The sequence below is a fragment of the Camelus bactrianus genome, chromosome 3, assembly GCF_048773025.1.
Source record: "Camelus bactrianus isolate YW-2024 breed Bactrian camel chromosome 3, ASM4877302v1, whole genome shotgun sequence".
Classification (NCBI taxonomy): Eukaryota; Metazoa; Chordata; class Mammalia; order Artiodactyla; family Camelidae; genus Camelus; species Camelus bactrianus.
In genome coordinates this window covers 93,119,858-93,138,791 of record NC_133541.1, presented here as the reverse complement: position 1 = coordinate 93,138,791, position 18,934 = coordinate 93,119,858, and the positions used below count along the sequence as shown (strand labels likewise).

The window sequence follows — 18,934 nt, the reverse complement described above, 5'->3', positions numbered from 1 at the left end:
TTTGTATTCTTTTATGTGGTTGATTAACTTGCTTAAAAATTTAAATAAACTACATCCTGCTCTAGAAATATTTTTTACACATTCTTTAACTCAACAAATCCACCTTTGTTCTAGTTTTTTGTCAGGCTCTTTACTGTTAGAAAACAAAACAAACAAACAAAAAGGCTATATTCTTACCTTCAATTGTACAAAGTCTAGTAATAGAGACAAAAAAATAAACAAGAAATTACTTCTCAGACATCTCCTGCTCAGTCTTCTTTGCAATCTTATCTACTACTTTTACCCATTAAATGTTGGGGTTCTTCAAGGCTAATTCCTAGATTTTAATCTCTTTTCAGTATGCCCTCCAATATGTATAGGTGTCCTGTAAAGGGCAGGGCTTCCAGATTTTCCAGTCTAGCATCTTTTCTGAGATTAAGACCCTTCTGTTAGCTGCCTTCTGGACATCTCCCCTTGGGTGTTTCAGAGAAACCTCCTCTCATCATTCATTAATTCCACTCATTCAACAAGTACTTATTAAGCAGCTGCAGTGTAACTCAAACTGTGTTAGTTGCTTGCGAACATGGCAAATTCCTTGCTCTAACAGAGTTTATGCTGTAGTGGAGAAAGAAGGAAAATAAATAGATAAATACATATATAACAAAATCAGAAATAAGAGTCATAAGGGAAAATAAAGCAGGATAAAAACAGAGAGTGTGACTAGGGATGCCATTTTAGACAAGGTAACCAAGAGATGCCTCTCAGATGTGGTGACATTTGCACAGAGCTTGAAAGAAGTGAGAGAGTCCTTGTGGAAATCTAGGGGCAGAGCATGCCAGGCAAACCATGAGATGGAAATATGTTCAGTATGTTTAAAGAAGAGAAAAGAGGTTAGTGTGACTGGAGCAAAATGAATGAATGGTTGGAATTGTGGTCAGAGAGCAAGGCAAGTGGTATAATGTAGAGTCTCATATGCCTTCGCAAGGAGTAGAGATTTTTTTTTTTTCCAAAATGTGCTGAGAAGTATATCTTAGAGCAGAGGAATGACATGATCAGATACATACTTTAGAATTACCACTCTGGCTCCTATGTGGAGAATAGACTAAGGAGGCAAGAGTGAAGCAAGGAAACCATGTTAAATAAAGTACTGCAGTGGTCAGGTAATGATGTATACGACTAAAATGGCAACAGTTGTCTGATATGGAATATATTTTAAAGGCAGATGGGGCAGAATTTTCTGATTAAGCTGGATATTGGGTAGGAGAGAAAAATAAAAGTCAAGAATGAGGCTTAAATTATTGGTTTGAGTGACTAAATGAATGGTGGTATCATTTCTTGAGGTAAGAGCATTGTAGGGCAGAGCAAGGGAGGAGAATGATGAAAAGAGAATTTGGTTTGTGCATTTTAAATTTGATCTGTCAATACATAATGTTGAATGAAAGAATGCAGACACAAGTATGTATATACTGGTTAATCCCATGTGTATACAGTTCAAGAATAGGAAAGACTATTCTGGATGACAAGTCAGAATGGTGGTAATCTTTGGAAAGGGGTTGCTGACTGGGAAAGAACATATAGGAAACTTTTGGGGTGTCACAAATATTTTATGTCTTGATCTGCGTGATCATTATATGGGTGAATACATATACATATAAGATTTGTTCCCATTACTCTGTATATGGAATACTTTAATAAAATGTTAAAATATTAACAGACTTGTCAGCTTTCAAGCAGAGATGTCATGAAAGCAGTTTGTGACAAGGGAATCTGGAGTTCAGAGGCAGAGGCTGGGATTGTAGATAAATATTTAGAGTTAGATATAAATGTTTTGTAAGCCATAGGATTAGGTAAGCTCACTTAGGAAGTGAGAAGAATATAAATAAAACATTTCAACATTTAGAAGCAACTGTAACAAAAGTTTCCAAGAGATTAAGTAAAACAAGGATTGATGACTGAGAATTATCTCAACGGAGGCCTAACCTAGTCCTCCTCCTCCAGTGTCCTCCATCTCAGTTAGCAGATGTAGCTTAGTAAACTGAAACATGGGGATCATGCCCGACACCTTCCTCTTTGTCACTCCTGTGTCTAATCTATTATCACATCTGGGTACTAATTTTATCCTCTTTTTATGGAGAACTCTCAAACCTACTACTTCTCTCTACCTTGGGAGATTAAGATGAGAAAAGTGATTAGCCTCAAAGATTGCCAGATTTAGCAAATAAAAATAAACAATGCCCAATTAAATTTGAGTTCAGATAAGCAGCAAATAATTTTTAATATAATTATGTCACAAACATTGTGTAGACCTGTACTATTACATGGGAAATACTTATACTAAGTAGTTATTTATTGTTCATCTGAAATTCAAACTCAAGCAGGCATCCTGTATTTTATCTAGCAGCCTACTAACCTGTGCAATGAGGCTGGAAATATGTAAGCAACACAGGGATTATAAAAACAGGATTTTGTATGCCAAGTTAAGGAGCTTGAGTTTTAATTTTAGGACAGAGTATAAAAACAGGATTTTGTATGCCAAGTTAAGGAGCTTGAGTTTTAATTTTAGGACAGAGTATAAAAACAGGATTTTGTATGCCAAGTTAAGGAGCTTGAGTTTTAATTTTAGGACGGAATATAAAAACAGGATTTTGTATGCCAAGTTAAGGAGCTTGAGTTTTAATTTGAGGATGGAGTATAAAAACAGGATTTTGTATGCCAAGTTAAGGAGCTTGAGTTTTAACTTGAGGACAGTGGAAAGCCTTTGAAGAGTTTTAGGCATATGATATTAAATTTGTATTTTAGGTATACAGTGTGTACAGTGGACTGCAGAGGGAAGTGAATTGAAAAGCTATAGGAAGCTAGGTAGCAGGAAGGGGTATGAGGTACAGATAAAGTTTTTGGTACTATGAAAAAGGCCTGAGTACATTTTAAATGGTGGTAGAGAAGTAGCAGTAGAAAGGGAGAGACTGAAAATACAGGAGAGTGGAAATGAAAGGATAATTAAGAATTCTAGCCACATGCAACTTTATAAATTGAAAGGTTATCTTTTATATACAGTTTATTTCCTCCTGTGAAGCCTGGAGCTCTTGAAATGAAAATATTTTAAAGAATACCTTCTCCTATCTGTAGCAAGTCAAGTTAGTCAACATATATTAAGTTTTTCCTAAAACTGTTACAAAGTCACAATCATTAAATCAGTTTTTTTCCAAATTTGAGTTCCTTTTCTTTACTTAAAGCTAACTACAAGTTAAATAATTAAAATACTAAATTATATTTTTGTTATAGATAATGCAGATTGTGAAGTTTTGCTTACTGGGAAAACTTACCCTTCAATCCCTGAAAAAACAGAGAAAAAAGCAAGTATTGAAGCAGAATAACTATATAAACCATAAATTTCATTAATATAGGACATACTTTTAAATAACACTTTTATAGGAATTATTTTTCAACTATTTAAGTCAATAATTTAAAATATTTTTGGAGTTTAGCGATTAGATTACTTTATTGTTATGTGAATGTGTATTCTTTATACATTTAATGATAGCAGATTAAAATTAAAATTTTTTCTAATTTCCTTTTGGATAATTGGATGTCTATTAATCATTATTTAAAGTAAAAATAAGACATCTGCTATGTAGCCAGAGCAGTGTTTTATACCAAGGAATACTTGTGAATTAGTACATTAGGCTTTGAATCTAGAGGTTTTTGGGGAGGAATACAAACTTTATTTTGTATATAGCAGGAGCTACTATTTGAATGGCTACTCATTGTTAAGCATTATTCTAAGCTCTTTTCATTAGTTATATCTTTTCATAGCATTCCTATGAGGTAAGTTTTTTTGTGTTTTTTTATAGTTATTTTACAGCTAAGATGTTAACCAATATGCTTGAAGAGTTTGTGGCAGGTCTTTCTGTATCTAAAAACCTGTACTCTCCCCACTATATCTTACTGTTATTGAATTCACTGGGGAGCAGATTGGAAGAGGTCCAGCAGGATAGTTCATTAATACAAAGTTACAAAGGTTTTTAATGGGAGATTTTGGTGGCATTAACTAGGATGTTTTGTAGGAGAGATAGAAAAATATGCATGAATTTAAGATAATTTTACCTGAAGAGTTCATGGACTGGATATAGAGAAGGAAAGAGTAGGAGGTGTCAAGAAAGACTTCTAGGTCTGTGTCTCAAGCAGCTTAGGTGGGTAAAGGTGCTATATAATGTGATAGGACAAATAGGAGGTCTGAGGGCACATGAAGATGAAAGTGTTGAAATGGTCATTGGCTGTAAATCTGCAGGTCAGGAAAACAGAGGAGGAATGTACAGTATTATAAATATTTTAAAATTCGTGGAAATGGGCAAAATCACCTGGAAAAGAGTATTTATAGAGTGAGGAAGAGAAGGGGGTCCAGGATCAATTATTGGAAAACTCTACAGTCAGGTAGAAAAGGAAGAAGACAGAGAGAAGGAGGAAAATAAACAGAATATGGTATCATAGAAGCTAAGAGAAGAGAGTATTTGCTCCTAAAAGGGGGAGTGGTCAAGAATGCTGAATACTGCTTGGAGGTCCACTGTTATAAAGAATTTTTTAAAACTGGAGGACTTGCAGTTTCCAGTCCACCATGCAAGGAACTTAGAAGTCACCACTGTGTCCTAACAAGTAGAAACTTGAACAAATTGAAAAATCAGCAACTCTTACAGATCTTACAGAGAAGTAAGTAAAGTCACATGGCAAACTGCTATACCAAGTTGTGGAAAGACAGACAGGTTGACACAGAGAATAATGACTTGCCAGAGCAGAAACACATGAACAGAAACCTCCTTAAGAACCAGTGCTGGAGTGGGAAAACCAAAAATGTGATTAATGAATTGCTGGAGGCTTAGTGTGGACAACTTTGAAAGTTAAAAATTCAAGGGGAACCCAGTCATCAGAGGGACCTTCACACATTTGTGAGTCTTACCTCCAGGAACTCTACCAGATCCTTACAGTGAATATCATAGAAAAATCCCCTCATGCTTCCAGTCGTGGGAAGGAAAAAGGAACCATTCTGAGATACATCAGAGTATTCTGTTCTTCTTAACAAACCTGCCCTCAAGAGAAAGTATTTTACAAAAGCATAACTTGCTGGGGTTTTATCAGAGCCTGACCTACCCAGGGAGGGGAAATAACCCAATTTCAGCCAGGTGGAAGAAGTAACTTACTTAATTCCAGCTCCGTTTAACCTTATACATGGGGGAATGGAAATACCCAGCTAGTACAAGATGGCCCTTTTAGCCATACTGTTTCACTTCACGGGGGAAAAAAACTGAGAAGAACTGGTAATGTTTATAGTACAAGGGCACAAGCTTAACAAAAGACTGAGACCTAATCATAGAACTGGAATGCTCCCTGTATCTCCACACCTTATCACTGCATTACTAAACACCTGTTTACCACATTGCTATTACCCAGTATATCATGTCCACATTTTAGCAAAAAATTATAAGGCATACTAAAAGGCAGAAATCACTGTTTGAGGAAACTGAATAAGCATCAGAACCAGAGTCAGTTTTGGCAGTAGTGTTAAAATTATCAGGCCCAAAATTTAAAATAACTATGATTAATATGCTATGTAAATTATGGGGAAAAGGAGACATCATGTAAGAGCAAATGGATAATATAAGTAGAGAGATGGAAATTCTAAGAAATAATCAAAGAAAAAATGCTAGAGATAAAAATACTGTAGCAGGAATGAAGAATGCCTTTGCAGGATTCATTAGTAGACTAGACACAGCTAAGGAAAGAATACCTGAGTTTGAGGACAAGACAGTAGGAACTTCCCAAACTGAAAAGCAAAGAGAAAAAAAGACTGAAAAAACAGAAGAAATTATAAAGATCAAAATCAATAACATGGCGTTCAAAACTCTAAATTGACCAAATTTTTCTCATCATTCAGCTTTACCTTAAATCATCTTCCCACTTGTTTTCATCACTTCAGTTATGATGGCATTCCTTTAAGCCCTTGTAGTCTGGATGTAAGGATTAAGGGCTTTACACCAAGTCATCTTGAAACATCCTTCCTAATCTTCCTTACCTAGATAACTCTTACTTATCATTAAGATCTAAGATCAACTTTTAGTTCCTTAGAAAATCTTTCCATAACTCGACCAGGCCAAGGCTCCTCTCATAGGGTCTTGTGGTACCATGTATCTCTCCCTTTGTAACACTTGTCAGAGTTGTAATTTTCCTCTTGTGTCTGACTTCCCCACCAGACAGAAAGGCAGATCCTCTGTCTGCCTTTGCTAATAAAGAATGCCTTTGCTGGACTCATTAGTAGACTAGATACAGCTGAGGAATGAATATCTGAGTTTGAGGGCAGAACAATAGAAACTTTCCATTCTGAAAAGCAAAGAGAAAAAAAGACTGAAAAAAAAAAAAAAAACCCAGAAGAGAATATTCAAGAACTGCGGGACAACTAAAAAGGTATGACATATACATAACTGGAATTCTAGAAGGAAAAGAAACAGAGAGAAGGAACAGAAGCTACGTTTGAAGCAGTAATGACTAAGAGTTTTCCAAAATTAATGTCACACATCAAACCACAGATCCAGGAATCAAAGAGAACACCAGGCAGGATAAGTGCCCAAAAAACTATGTCTAAGTATATCATACTCGAACATCAGAAAATCAAACAGAAAGAAAATATCTTGAAAGTAGCCAGAGGGAAAGACACCTTACCTATAGAAGAGCAAGGTAATATATATACAGACCTCTGTCAGAAACCATTTAAGCAAGAAAAGAGTAAAGTTAAATATTTCAAGTATTGAGAGAAGAAAACTGCTAACCTAGAGTTTACCCAGTGAAATTATCCTTCAAAAGTGAAGGAGAAATGCAGACTTTCTCAAACAAAAATTGAGGGAATTTGTTGCTAATAGGCCTGTCTTCTGAAAAATATTCAAAGTTCTTCAGAGAGAAGGAAAATAATGTGTCAGTATAAGTTTGTCTATCTTAACAAATGTACCACTGTGGGGCAGTATGTTAACAGTAGGGAAGATTGTGCATGAGTGGGGATGAGGGGTATATGGGGATGCTGTACATTTTACTCAGTTTTTCTGTGACCCTCAAAGTGCTCTAAAATATGAAGTTGGTTAATTTTTTAAAAGTCAGTTACATTTAAAATCAAGAAGGAAACTTATGACTTTGACAAGAATAATTTTAGTGGACTAGTGAGGAAAATTAGATTGAAATAGGTTAAAGAGTTATAGAAATTGATGAAGTATAAAATTTATAAAGAAGTAAATTGGGACATCAGCAACATCAAATGTGTGTGTAGAAGGGGAATAAGATATGTAAAACTTTTTAATGGAATTGAAATTAATTTGTTATCAGCTTAAAGTAGATTGTTATAACTATAAGGTGTATTATGAAAACCTTAATCAAAAAGCAAAAATCTGTGAGAGATACACAAATGATAGTAAGAAAAGAAAAAGCATACCACTAGAGAAGTAAGCCAGAAAGTGAAAGAAAAATACCATATGATATCATTCATAAGTGGAATCTTAAAAAAAAGAAATAAAGACACTATGAACTCATCTACAAAACAGAAACAGACTTGCAGATATAGTAAACAATCTTATGGTTACTGGGGAGAAGGGAGTAGGAAGGGATAAATTTGAGAGTTTGCAAATGTTAGCCACTATATATAAAAGTAGATTGAAAAGTTTCTTCCATATAGCACAGGGAACTATATTCAATATCTTGTAACAACTTTTAATGAAAAAGAATATGAAAAATGAATATATGTATGTATATGCATGACTAGGACATTGTGCTATACACCAGAAATTGACATGTTGTAACTGACTGTACATCAGTTTAAAAAACAAAAAAATACCACTATACAAAATCATCAATTCACAAAGACAGCAAAAGAGGAAGAAAGGAACAAAGGAACTATAAAACAATCAGAAAGCAATTAACAAAATGGTGATAGTCCTTACTGTCAATAAGTCCTCACCTATCAATAATGACTCTAAATGTAAATGGTTTAAACTCTTCATTTAAATATAGAGTGGCTGAATGAAAAAAAAAATTCCTATATGCTGCCTGCAGGAGACTCACCCACTTAAGCTTTAAGGACACTCAGGCTGTAAGTGAAGGGATAGAAGTTATTCCATACAAATGGAAATCAAAAGAGAGCAGAGGTAGCTATACTTGTGTCAGACAAGATACATATTAAGTCAAAAGCTGTAATAATAGACAAAGAAAGACTGCCATAATATAATGATAAAGGGGCCAGTTCATCAAGAGGATGTAACAATTGTAAATGTAGACTCAGCCAAATTGAAGCACCTAAGTATATTAAGCAATTATTAAGAGATATGAAAGCAGAAATAGACATCATTGCAATAGTGGGGACTTTCAATACCCAACAATTGATGTTCCAATTTAGTTCTTTAAATGCATAGATCATCCAGGTAGAAAATCAATGAGGAAATAATGGACTTGAACTACAGTCAGGCTAAATGCACCTAATAGACATATACAGAACATTTTATCCAACAGCAGTGGAGTCCACATTCTTCTCAAGTGCACGTGGAACATCCTCCAGGATAGATCATATGTTAGGTCACAAAATAAGACTTTAACAAAATTAAGAAGGTTGAAATTATGTAAAGTATCTTTTCTGACCACAGTAGTATGAAACTAGAAGTCAGTAACAGGAACAAAGCTGGAAAATTCACAAATATTTGGAAATTAAACAATATACTTGTGAAAAAACAATGAGTGGAAGAATAAATCAAAAGATATATTAAAAAATACCTTGAGACAAATGAAAATGGAAACACAGCATACCAAAACTTATGGGATACATCAAAAGCAGCCTTAAGAAGGAAGGTTACAGCAGTAAACACCTACATTAAGAAAAAGTAAACAACCTAACCTTATACCTCAGGGAACTAGAAAAAGAAGAGCAAACTAAGTCCAAAGTTAGCAGGAGGAAGAAAATAGAAACATTAGCAGAGAAATAAATGAAATAGAAACTTGAGAAACAACAGAAATGATTAACAAAACTAAGAATTAGTTTTATTAAAAGATAAATAATTGACAAACTTTAGACTAAGAGAAAAAGAGAGACAACTCAAATCAGTATAATTATAAATGAAAAAGGAGACATCACAGCTGATATCATAGAAACACAAAGGATCATAACAGGCTTCAATGGATAATTATAAACCAACGACTTAGAAGATATGGATAAATTCCTGGAAATGTACAAGTTATGAAGACTGAATCATGAAGTAATAGAAAATCTGAACAGACCAATAATGGCCAAGGAGATTAAATCAGTAATTAAAAGTCTCCCAGCAAATAAAAGGAAGCAGATGGTTTCACTGTTGAATTCTATCAAAAATTTAAAGGGCAATTAATAGCAATCTTTCTCAAACTTTTCCAGAAAAATGAAGAAGAAAGAGCTCTTTCAAACTCATTTTACGAGGCCAGCATTACCATGATACCAAATTCAGATCAGGATGTTGAAAGAAGAGAAAATTACAGGCCAGTATCCCCAATGAACATAGATGTAAAAATCCTCAACAACGTACTAGCAAACTAGATTCAAGTATACATTAAAGGGATCATATACCATTACCAAGTGAGATTTATCCCTGGGCCTCAAGGATAGTTCAACATATGAAAATCAATTAATGTGATACACAACATTAGCAGAATGAAAGATAAAAGCCGTATGATCATTTCAATAGATGCTGAAAAAGTATTTGACAAAATTCAACATCCTTTCATGATGACAGCTCTCAACAAATTAGGTATAGAAAGAATGTACCTCAACATAATAAAGGCCATATATGACAAGCCCATAGCTAACATACTCAATGGTGAAAAAAAAAGCTTTTCCTCTAAGATCAAGAATAAGACAAGGATGCCCACTCTTACCACTTCTGTTCAGCATAGTATTGGAAGTCCTAGCCAGATCAGTTAGGCAAGAAAAAGAAATAAAAGTTATCCAAATCAGAAAGGAAGAAGTGAAATTATCTCTGTTTACAGATGACATGATCTTATACACTGAAAACTCTAAAGACTCTACCAACAAACCTTTAGAACTAATAAAAGAATTCAGTAAATTTGTAGGATACAGAATCATCTAACAAAAATTTGTTTCATTTCTATACACTATCAAAGAACTATCTGAAAGAGAAATTAGAAAGCAATCCTGTGAGATAATAGAAAAAATACATGTATTTGTCTCTATCCCCAGTTCTTGGCACAGAACTCCTAAACCCTTTTAATTTCCTAAGTGATAAGAAAACTAGGAGCCTCTCTTGTTTCAACATTTGGTCTTTGACCTCATTCCTGACACAGGACTCCTAAAACCTTTGTAATTTCTAAGTGATAAGAGCACTAGGAAATAGTGTTCTAATGGGGCAACTCTGAGTGGTCTTCTGGATGCCTCCTAGATGGGGCCGGTCACTAGAAAGACCAAGCCATAATTAGAAGCTTGGAATTTTTAACCCATAGTCTCCCTTTCTCTAGAGAGGGGAGAGGAGCTGGAAATGAAGTTAATAATTGATCAAGACTGTGTTAGGAAGCCTCCATAAAACTCCCAATAGTAGAGGTTATGGAGAGTTTCCAGGTTGAGTGCAGAAGCTCCTGCACTCGGGACTGTCCCAGACCTCACCTTATGTATTTTTTATCATATCCTTTAATAAATTGGTAAATGTAAGTAAATGTTTCCCTGAGTTCTGTGTGTCACTCAAACCTGATATGGGGATGATGGGAACCTCCAATTTGTATCCAAATCAGACAGAAGTTGTGGGTAACCTAGGGACCTACTACTCATGATTGGCATCTGAAGTAAGATGGAAGCAGTCTTGTGAGACTGAGCCCTTCACCTGTGGGATCTGACACTATCCCCTGGTAGAAAGTGTTAGAATTGAGTTGAACTGTAGGTTACCTAGCTGCTGTTGTAGACAATTGCTTATTATGAATGGGAAACCCCCACACATATTTGGTAATCAGAAGTATGAGTGTTTTGTTTGAGTAGTAAAGTAGACTCACAGGAGAAAGACTGATAGGGGGTAGAACAGGTTTTTCCTTTAAAAAATCCCATTTACAATAGCATCAAAACCAATAAAATACTTAAGAGATAAAAGACCTGTACACTATAAACTATAAGACACTGATGAAAATAATTGAAGACACAAATAAATGGAAAGAATTAATTTTGTGAAAATGTCCATACTACCCAAAGTGATCTACAGCTTCAATGCAATCCATATCAAAATTCCAATGGCATTTTTCTCAGAAATAGAAAAACTATCCTAAATTTGTATCGAAACACAACAGACCCCAAATAGCTGAAGCAATCTTGAAAAAGAACAAAACCAGACATATCACATTTCTTGATTTCAATTTATATTACAAATCTACAGACATGAAAACAGTATGATACTGACATAAAAACAGGCACGTAGACCAGTGGAATAGGATAAAGAGTCCACAAATAAACCTGCAGATATACAGCCAACTGATTTTTGACAAAGGTGCCAAGAACACAAAATGAGGAAGGATAATCTTTTCAATAAATGGTAATGGGGAAACTGGATATCCACATGCAAAAGAACAAAACTGGACCCCTATCTAACACTAGTCACAAAAATGAACTCAAATTGGATTAAAGACTTACATATGTAAGACCTGAAACCCTAAAACACTAAGAAGAAAACATAGAGGAACAGCTTGACATGGGTCTTGGCGATGATTTCTTTGACAAAGGGACACATAACAAAAGCTAAAATAAAAACTGAGACTGCATCAAACTAGAGAACTTCTGCATAGAAAAGCAAACAATCAATACATTTAGAGGGTAACCTACAGAATGAGAGAAAATGTTTGCAAATCATATATCTTACAAGTGGTTAATATCCAAAATTATATAAAGAACCTGTGTAACTCAATAGCAAAAAAAAAAAAAGCAAATAATCCAGTTTTGAAATGGACAAAGTACTTGAATAGACATTTTTCCAAAGAAGAGATACAAGTGACCAATAGGTACATCAGAAAGTGCTCAATATCACTAATCATCAAGGAAATGCAAATCGAAACCACAATGAGATATCACCTCAAACCTATCAGGATGGCTGTTATCAAAAGGAGAAGAGACAGCAAATGCTGGCAGGGATGTGGAGAAAAGGGAACACTTATACACTGTTGGCCAGAATATAACTTGGTACAACCATTGTGGAAAACCACATAGCAGTTCCTCACAAAGTTAAAAATAGAACTGCCATGTGACCCAGCAATCTCACTCACAGGTATATATCCAAAGGATATGAAATCAGTATCTCAAGGAGTTATCTGTACTTCCATGTTCATTGTAGCATTATTCAAATTAACCAAGATGCAGAAACAATGTAAACATCCTTCACTGGATGATTGGACAAAGAAAATGTATATAGATATAGACAATGAAATATTATTCCACCATAAAAAAGAAATCATGCCATTTGCAACAGTGGGTATGAGTAGGGCATTATGCCAAGTGAAATAAACCAGAGAAAAATGAATACTGTATGGTATCGCTTATGTGTTTATATGTGGAATCCCCCCCCCCAAAAAAAAGGCCACTTTCATTGAAATAGGGAATAGAATGGTTGTTGCCAGGGTCTGAAGGATGAGGAAATGGGGAGATGTAGGTCAAAGGGTCCAAACTTTCAGTTATAGGAAGAATAAGTTCCAAGGATCTAATGTATAGCATGGTGATTGTAGTTAATAATATGGTTTTGTATACTTGGACGTTGCTTAGTGTATATCTTAAGCTTTCTCACTATGCACACCCCCAAAAAGTTAACAACTATATAAGGTGATGGATGTGTTAATTATCTTGCTCTTGATAATCATTTCAGAATGTAGAAGTATATCAAATCATCACTTGTACATTTTAAATGTGTACAATTTATATTTGTCAATTACTCCTCAATAAAGGTGGGGAAAAGAAAAAATAAGGAAGTAATGATTATGTATAGGGCTTGACTCTGATGGGAAATGGAGAAAAAGAACAGTAACTGGAGGGAGAGGCAGGGTCAGAGGAATTTTATTCTGTTTTAAAGATGGGATATACTAGATCATTTCTGAGGGTTAATGGGAATGGTAGAAGGAAGGAAGACAAGAGAGCTGAAGTAACTCTGTAGGCAACTGGAGCTCCCTGTGACATAGGGATCTAGTTGAAGTTGACCTGAATTTCACTTCTTTAGTCTAAAGCAATAAAAATTCTTTTACATTCTTCTGTGTTCTTTTCCATGCTTCTTCACTTCCTCATGGTTACATTTCTCTTTTCTCCTCCCATGCATGCTATATCACTTTCACACTCTACCAATTCACACACACACACACACACACACACACACAATTTCTATACAAATCAAGCATCTTGTAATTTAAGTGTATCACATATTGCATTAAATACCGTTTCTTATGCTCTTGTATTTTCTGCTCCTTCTCAACTTTCTGACTATAGCTTACCATTTCTGGGATGCTGGTGTATAAAAACTTCCCTGTATTATTTTAAAGAAGATATACAAATGGCCAATAAATGCATGAAAAGATGCTCAATATCCTTAGTCATTAGGGAAATGCAAATCAAAACCATAATGAGATATTACTACACATCCACTAGGATGCCTATAATCAAAAAGATAGATTAAAAACAAACGGTGATGATGTGGAGAAATTAGAACCTTCAAACATCCTTATGTAAATGTAGAACAGTGCAGCTGATTTGGAAAACAGTTTAGCAGTTCTTCAAAATTTTAAACATGAAGTTACCATAGGAGTCAGCAATTCTACTCTTAGATTTATACGCAAGAGAAATAAAAGCATATATCCTCAGAAAAACTTGTGCGTGAATGTTCATGGAAGCATTTATTCATAACAGCAAAAAAGTAGAAACAACCCCAATGTTCATCTACTGATGAATGGATAAAGAAAATTTGATATATCCATACAATAGAATATTATTTGGCAATAAAAACCAGTGAAGCACTGATATATGCTGCAAGTTGGATGAACCTTGAAAACATTATACAATGTAGAAGAAGTCAGTCACAAAAGACCACATATTATATGATTCCATTTATAAGAAATTTCCAGGAGGCAGTCATATTTGGCCTTTGAACTCGCTGGCCCTTCCTTTTTCCTCTTCCAAGGACCGTATCTAGAGGCATTCAGAAGGGTCCAGCATTTGACATACCATCATAGGCTGTCCTACAATATAGCCTCTAACAAAACTAGGCTGTCCCGAACCCCTGGTAATAGAATTGTTTACCTTTCTACCAAGAAAGTTGGGAAAGCGCCAAAATCCGCATGTGGTGTGTGCCCAGGCTGACTTCGAGGAGTTTGTGCTGTGAGACCTAAAGTTCTTATGAAACTGTCTAAAACAAAAAAACATGTCAGCCGGCTTATGGTGTTTCCATGTGTGCTAAATGTGTCCATGACAGGATCAAGCGTGCTTTCCTTATTGAGGAGCAGAAAATCATTTTGAAAGTATTGAAAGCACAAGCACAGTCAGAAAGCTAAATTTAAAAAATGAAGCTTTTTTGAGTAATAAAAACGTGAAAAAGAAAAAAAAAAAAAAAAGAAATGTCCAGGAGAGGCAAATATATAAAACAGAGAGATTAGTGGTTACTGAGGGCTGGTGGTGATGGAATGGAGATTGGCATCTAATGGTGATAGGGTTTCTTTTAGGGGGAACAAAAGTATTCTAAAATAGGCTACAGTGATGATTGCACAACCCTGTGAATGTACTAAAAACCATTGAATTTTACTCTTGGGTGAATTTTATGGTATGTGAGTTATATCTCAATAAAATATTTTTAAAAATAAAAGAACAGCTTCATTATATTCTTATATGGAAAAGAGAAGTCGTTGAAAAGATGAGGAGGGATGAGATCCAGAATACAAGTGGAAAAACTGGGTCTAAAAAAAAAGGGGGACGTTTCTATTGTACATACAGTGGTAGCAAGGAAGGCTTTGTGCTTAAAAGGACCCAACACTTAATTTAATGCGCTGTTGTCACCATCCTGACACTTAAAATAGCTTAATAAAGGGCTACACAGTTTTATTTTGCACTGAGCCCCCAAAATTATGACTCCTGAGTAAGCAGTAGGATTCTGTTTGATGTCTTCTATTGTTGCAGGGAAGGGTAAGCTGAAGATGTCAGTTGAGAATAGTAGAAGGAAGGAGGCTAGAGGTTGAAGGAAAATGGGGTGAGTATGAAATAGTCATGAGAAGTTAGAGAGGTGTAGAAGAGGTGCCAATCTGTGGCTACTTTTGAGTTTGTTGTGTCTTTGATAGGCCAGATTGTACAATTTTCCCCAGCACTCAATTGTACTGGCGGTACAGAGAATATTGATATCAGGGTTCATCAGGCTAGTGATTTGTTACACATCTGTGATAGGAGGAGAAAGGGATACGAAAATAATTATAATGATGGATGGTGGTAGATATGGAAGGAATAAGACAGGAGAAGGATCATGGATGAAAATAAAATGGGAGGATCAATAAATTGGAGATTTCAGTGACAGGGAAGTTTTATTTCATGAAGATAATTGAGCAGGGGTTGGAAGGTTGTAGGAAGCTATTTGAATTGATGATTTTAATAGTTTCTATTGATGGTAAGGGCTAAGTTTGATCATAGAGTGACTGAAATGGCATGAGGAGAAAAGGTTATTGGAAATGCAGAGATCAAGCAACTAAGAGTCCAGTTGGTTGGATAGGTTATCCACTTGGATGATAAAATTCCTGAGAATGATGACAGGAGTGAGGAAAAAGGCTGTGAGCAAGGTGTGAAGTCTTCATGAAAGAAAGGAGTCAGTAAGTACCTCAAGCTTTGCTCCATTCCGTTGTTCTTTCCTTTGCTTAGAATATACCTTATACTTCTTCATGTCCTTCCCCTCCCTTTACTCTATCATCTCTCTTTATTCCCTTACCTGCAGCTCAAAATCTTGTCAGGGCCTGACTCATATTACACCTCCTCAGTTATGTTAAATATTTAAACCTGGAATATTATTATAAATATTATAATATAAATATTATTCCCTTGAAGGCATAAGACAAGTCACACAACTTAGGCAGTCACTGAACAGTCTGCAGTTTTCAATACAGGGACTAGTTGGTAAAGCAATACAATTTATTGTAGTTGCAGCTTCCTAATGTCTTAGAAAGGAGTTTTTGTTTCTTAAATGAAGATTATTGCATAATAAAACATGTAAATATATTTACTCTTTTCTCTAAAATTTAGTTTTAAATAGTATAAATAAACAGATATTATTATCATTTGTTTTCTTTTCACAGAACATTGTTTGGGAGATAACACCTTAAATGTAGTAGGGCAATTTTTTGAGCTGAGTATCTTTCAACAGATTTTCTCTTTCAACAGATTTTTTTTCCTTCAATGTATAGAAAACTGTACTTTTTTAAGAAAAACTTTTATCCTTAAGTTTAAACCTTTCTTTCAAGTTGAGGGAATAATAGATTGATAGATATATATATACCCTATTTTAATTATAACAATTATAACATATATATATATATATATATATATATATATATATATATATATATATATATATAAAACAATAAAAATCTGAAATGTGCTACAAATGTTTTTATAGCACTGTGAAATGTTTTATGGTTATGAATTTGTTTCAGCCTGAAAAAGATCCTGAACCTAGAGATACGAATTTTGAAGCAAAATTAAGTTCTCATCATCTAAAAATCAAGGTTCCCTCATCTCACCAGAGGTCTGATGTTGAAAGCAATGCAGTTAGATCAGTTACCAGAGTTCTGCTGCCTCGACCTGTCAAATCTGCGTTGGTAGGCACTGGCCTTTTATTAACCAATTATTAGAAAGACTCTAAGAAGAAAATGTACTTATTGGGAAGATTTAGATATACATAATTTCTTAACAAATTTAGGGGGAAAATGCACAGAAGCTGTATACTTACACCTATATACAGGCAGATGTTTTTAAAATGAACTGTCAGTTGACAACTATGTCACTTGGGACCACTGGGAAATGGTTGTTGCAAGAGAATTAAAATTTCAAGTAGCATCTTAAAGCGAGTAATACCTAAGAAAGGAAAGCTGGAAGGAAGCAGGATTAGGCTGAAATAGCCTCAGTCTTCAATGCAAATCTGGCAGAAGCTCTCCCAGTGGGGTGGTCTGGAGCAAAGATTGTCCATTATAGGAATCTTATCTTATGTTGGGCTGCTATGCTGGGATGTTGGCTGAGGCTTGCCCAAGAAGATGATAGCCTCAGCCTGAAAGCTGAAGCAGATTCTAAAGATGTTGTAGCTGGGGGCTATTAGCTAACTGTACTCAATGCAGTGGAACAGCAAGTTCTTTGTTGAAGGAGACCTGAGCAGAGCACCTTCATGGCTGCCACAGTGATAATAATTACAGCTATCATTGACTATCTCCTACCCTCCAGACACCCTAGGTTCTCTTTACGTGTATTATTTATAACTGTTGCATGGCAATCCTTAGGGTAGGATAATCCCTATTGTTCAAATAAAGAAATTAAAAGGTTACATAACTAATAATTTACAGCACTTACATATTTAGTATACTAGGTAAGTATACCCATAAAATTTTTTAGATAAAATCTTCCTAATACATATTCCGGATTATGTCTTGAACAACTAGTTTAAGCCATTTTAAGCCAGTAAAAAAGTAAAGAATGAAAGAAAGAAAAGAGGAAAGAAAGAAAAAAGAAACCTAACACCACTATGATGTTCAGGCTTTATGAGTTTGGGTCCAGACTGGACAGCATATAATGACATCTATTCAAAGAGATTTATCAGTTGCACCACATAGAGTTTTCTTGGAAGTTGTTTGACCTAGCTCAAGCCAGAATATTCTTTAGTTACCTGTCTAGTGGTTTAAAATTTAATTAGCAGATTAAAATTTTATTACTATGACAATTATGATCTAGTATATTGTTTTTAAATTTTGTTTTTTACTGTATTAAAGTAGTTTTCTGTTTCTGCTTTTCAATCCTCTATCTCACAAAATATTGATAGGACACAAATCCCAGTACTTCTGATAAGAAAAGCAGAGGCCTGTTAACAAGTACTCCATCTTCGCAAACAGCTGGTTTAGTGGTAAGTACTATTAGCATTTGGCACTTGTAGTATCTATTTTCAGGCTCCCTGTTCTCCCCATTATTCTGTTTTTGTCAGGCCAGGGGAATATTGCACTTAGACAATAATGTCTGTATTTTCTGTTGCATAAACACACTTTCACTGGAAGTACTCTTTTACTACTGTACATAAAAGAAAGAATACTGAGGCACCAGTCAGGGTTCTTCTTTAAAAATTTTTTTAATTGTGGCAAAATATACACAATGTGAAATTTGCCATTTTAACTGTTTTAATGTATGGTTCCTTATGGTAGCTCACAGAAAAAAAAATGTGACAATGAATATATATATGTTCATGTATAACTGAAAAATTGTGCTCTACACTGGAATTTGACACAACATTGTAAAATGATTATAAATCAGTAAAAAATGTTAAAAAAAAATGTACGGTTCAAGTACATTCACATTGTTGGGCAACTATTACCTCTGTCCATATCTGGAACTTTTTTTATCTAGCAAAAATGAAATTTTATACCCATTAAAAAATGATTCGTCATTCCTCCCTCCTCCAGTCCCTGGCAACCTCTGTTGTACTTTGTCTCTGTGTATTTGACTATTCTAGGTACTTTATATAAAGGAGTCATACAGTATTTGTCTTTTTTGTGACTGGCTTATTTCACTTAGCATAATGTCTTCAAGGTTCATCTATGTTGTAGCATGTATTAGAATTGCCTTCCCTTTTAAGGCTGAATAATATTCCATTGCATGAATATCCTACATTTTATTTATCCATTCATCTCTTGATGGACATTTCAGTTGCTTCCATCT

General features: G+C 34.8%; 1 protein-coding gene and 1 pseudogene across 1 annotated transcript in view; both read left to right on the top strand.

The window, feature by feature from the left end:
• MEIKIN (meiotic kinetochore factor) overlaps positions 1–18,934 on the top strand; it is an 84,333-nt gene that overhangs the window by 27,826 nt on the left and 37,573 nt on the right. The window contains exons 9-10 of the mRNA XM_045507879.2: positions 3,262–3,332; positions 18,048–18,128. Coding sequence (XP_045363835.1) covers positions 3,262–3,332; positions 18,048–18,128 — 152 coding nt within the window. The remainder of the gene's footprint in view (positions 1–3,261; positions 3,333–18,047; positions 18,129–18,934) is intronic.
• LOC123613294 (large ribosomal subunit protein eL34-like) lies at positions 10,732–15,953 on the top strand (annotated as a pseudogene).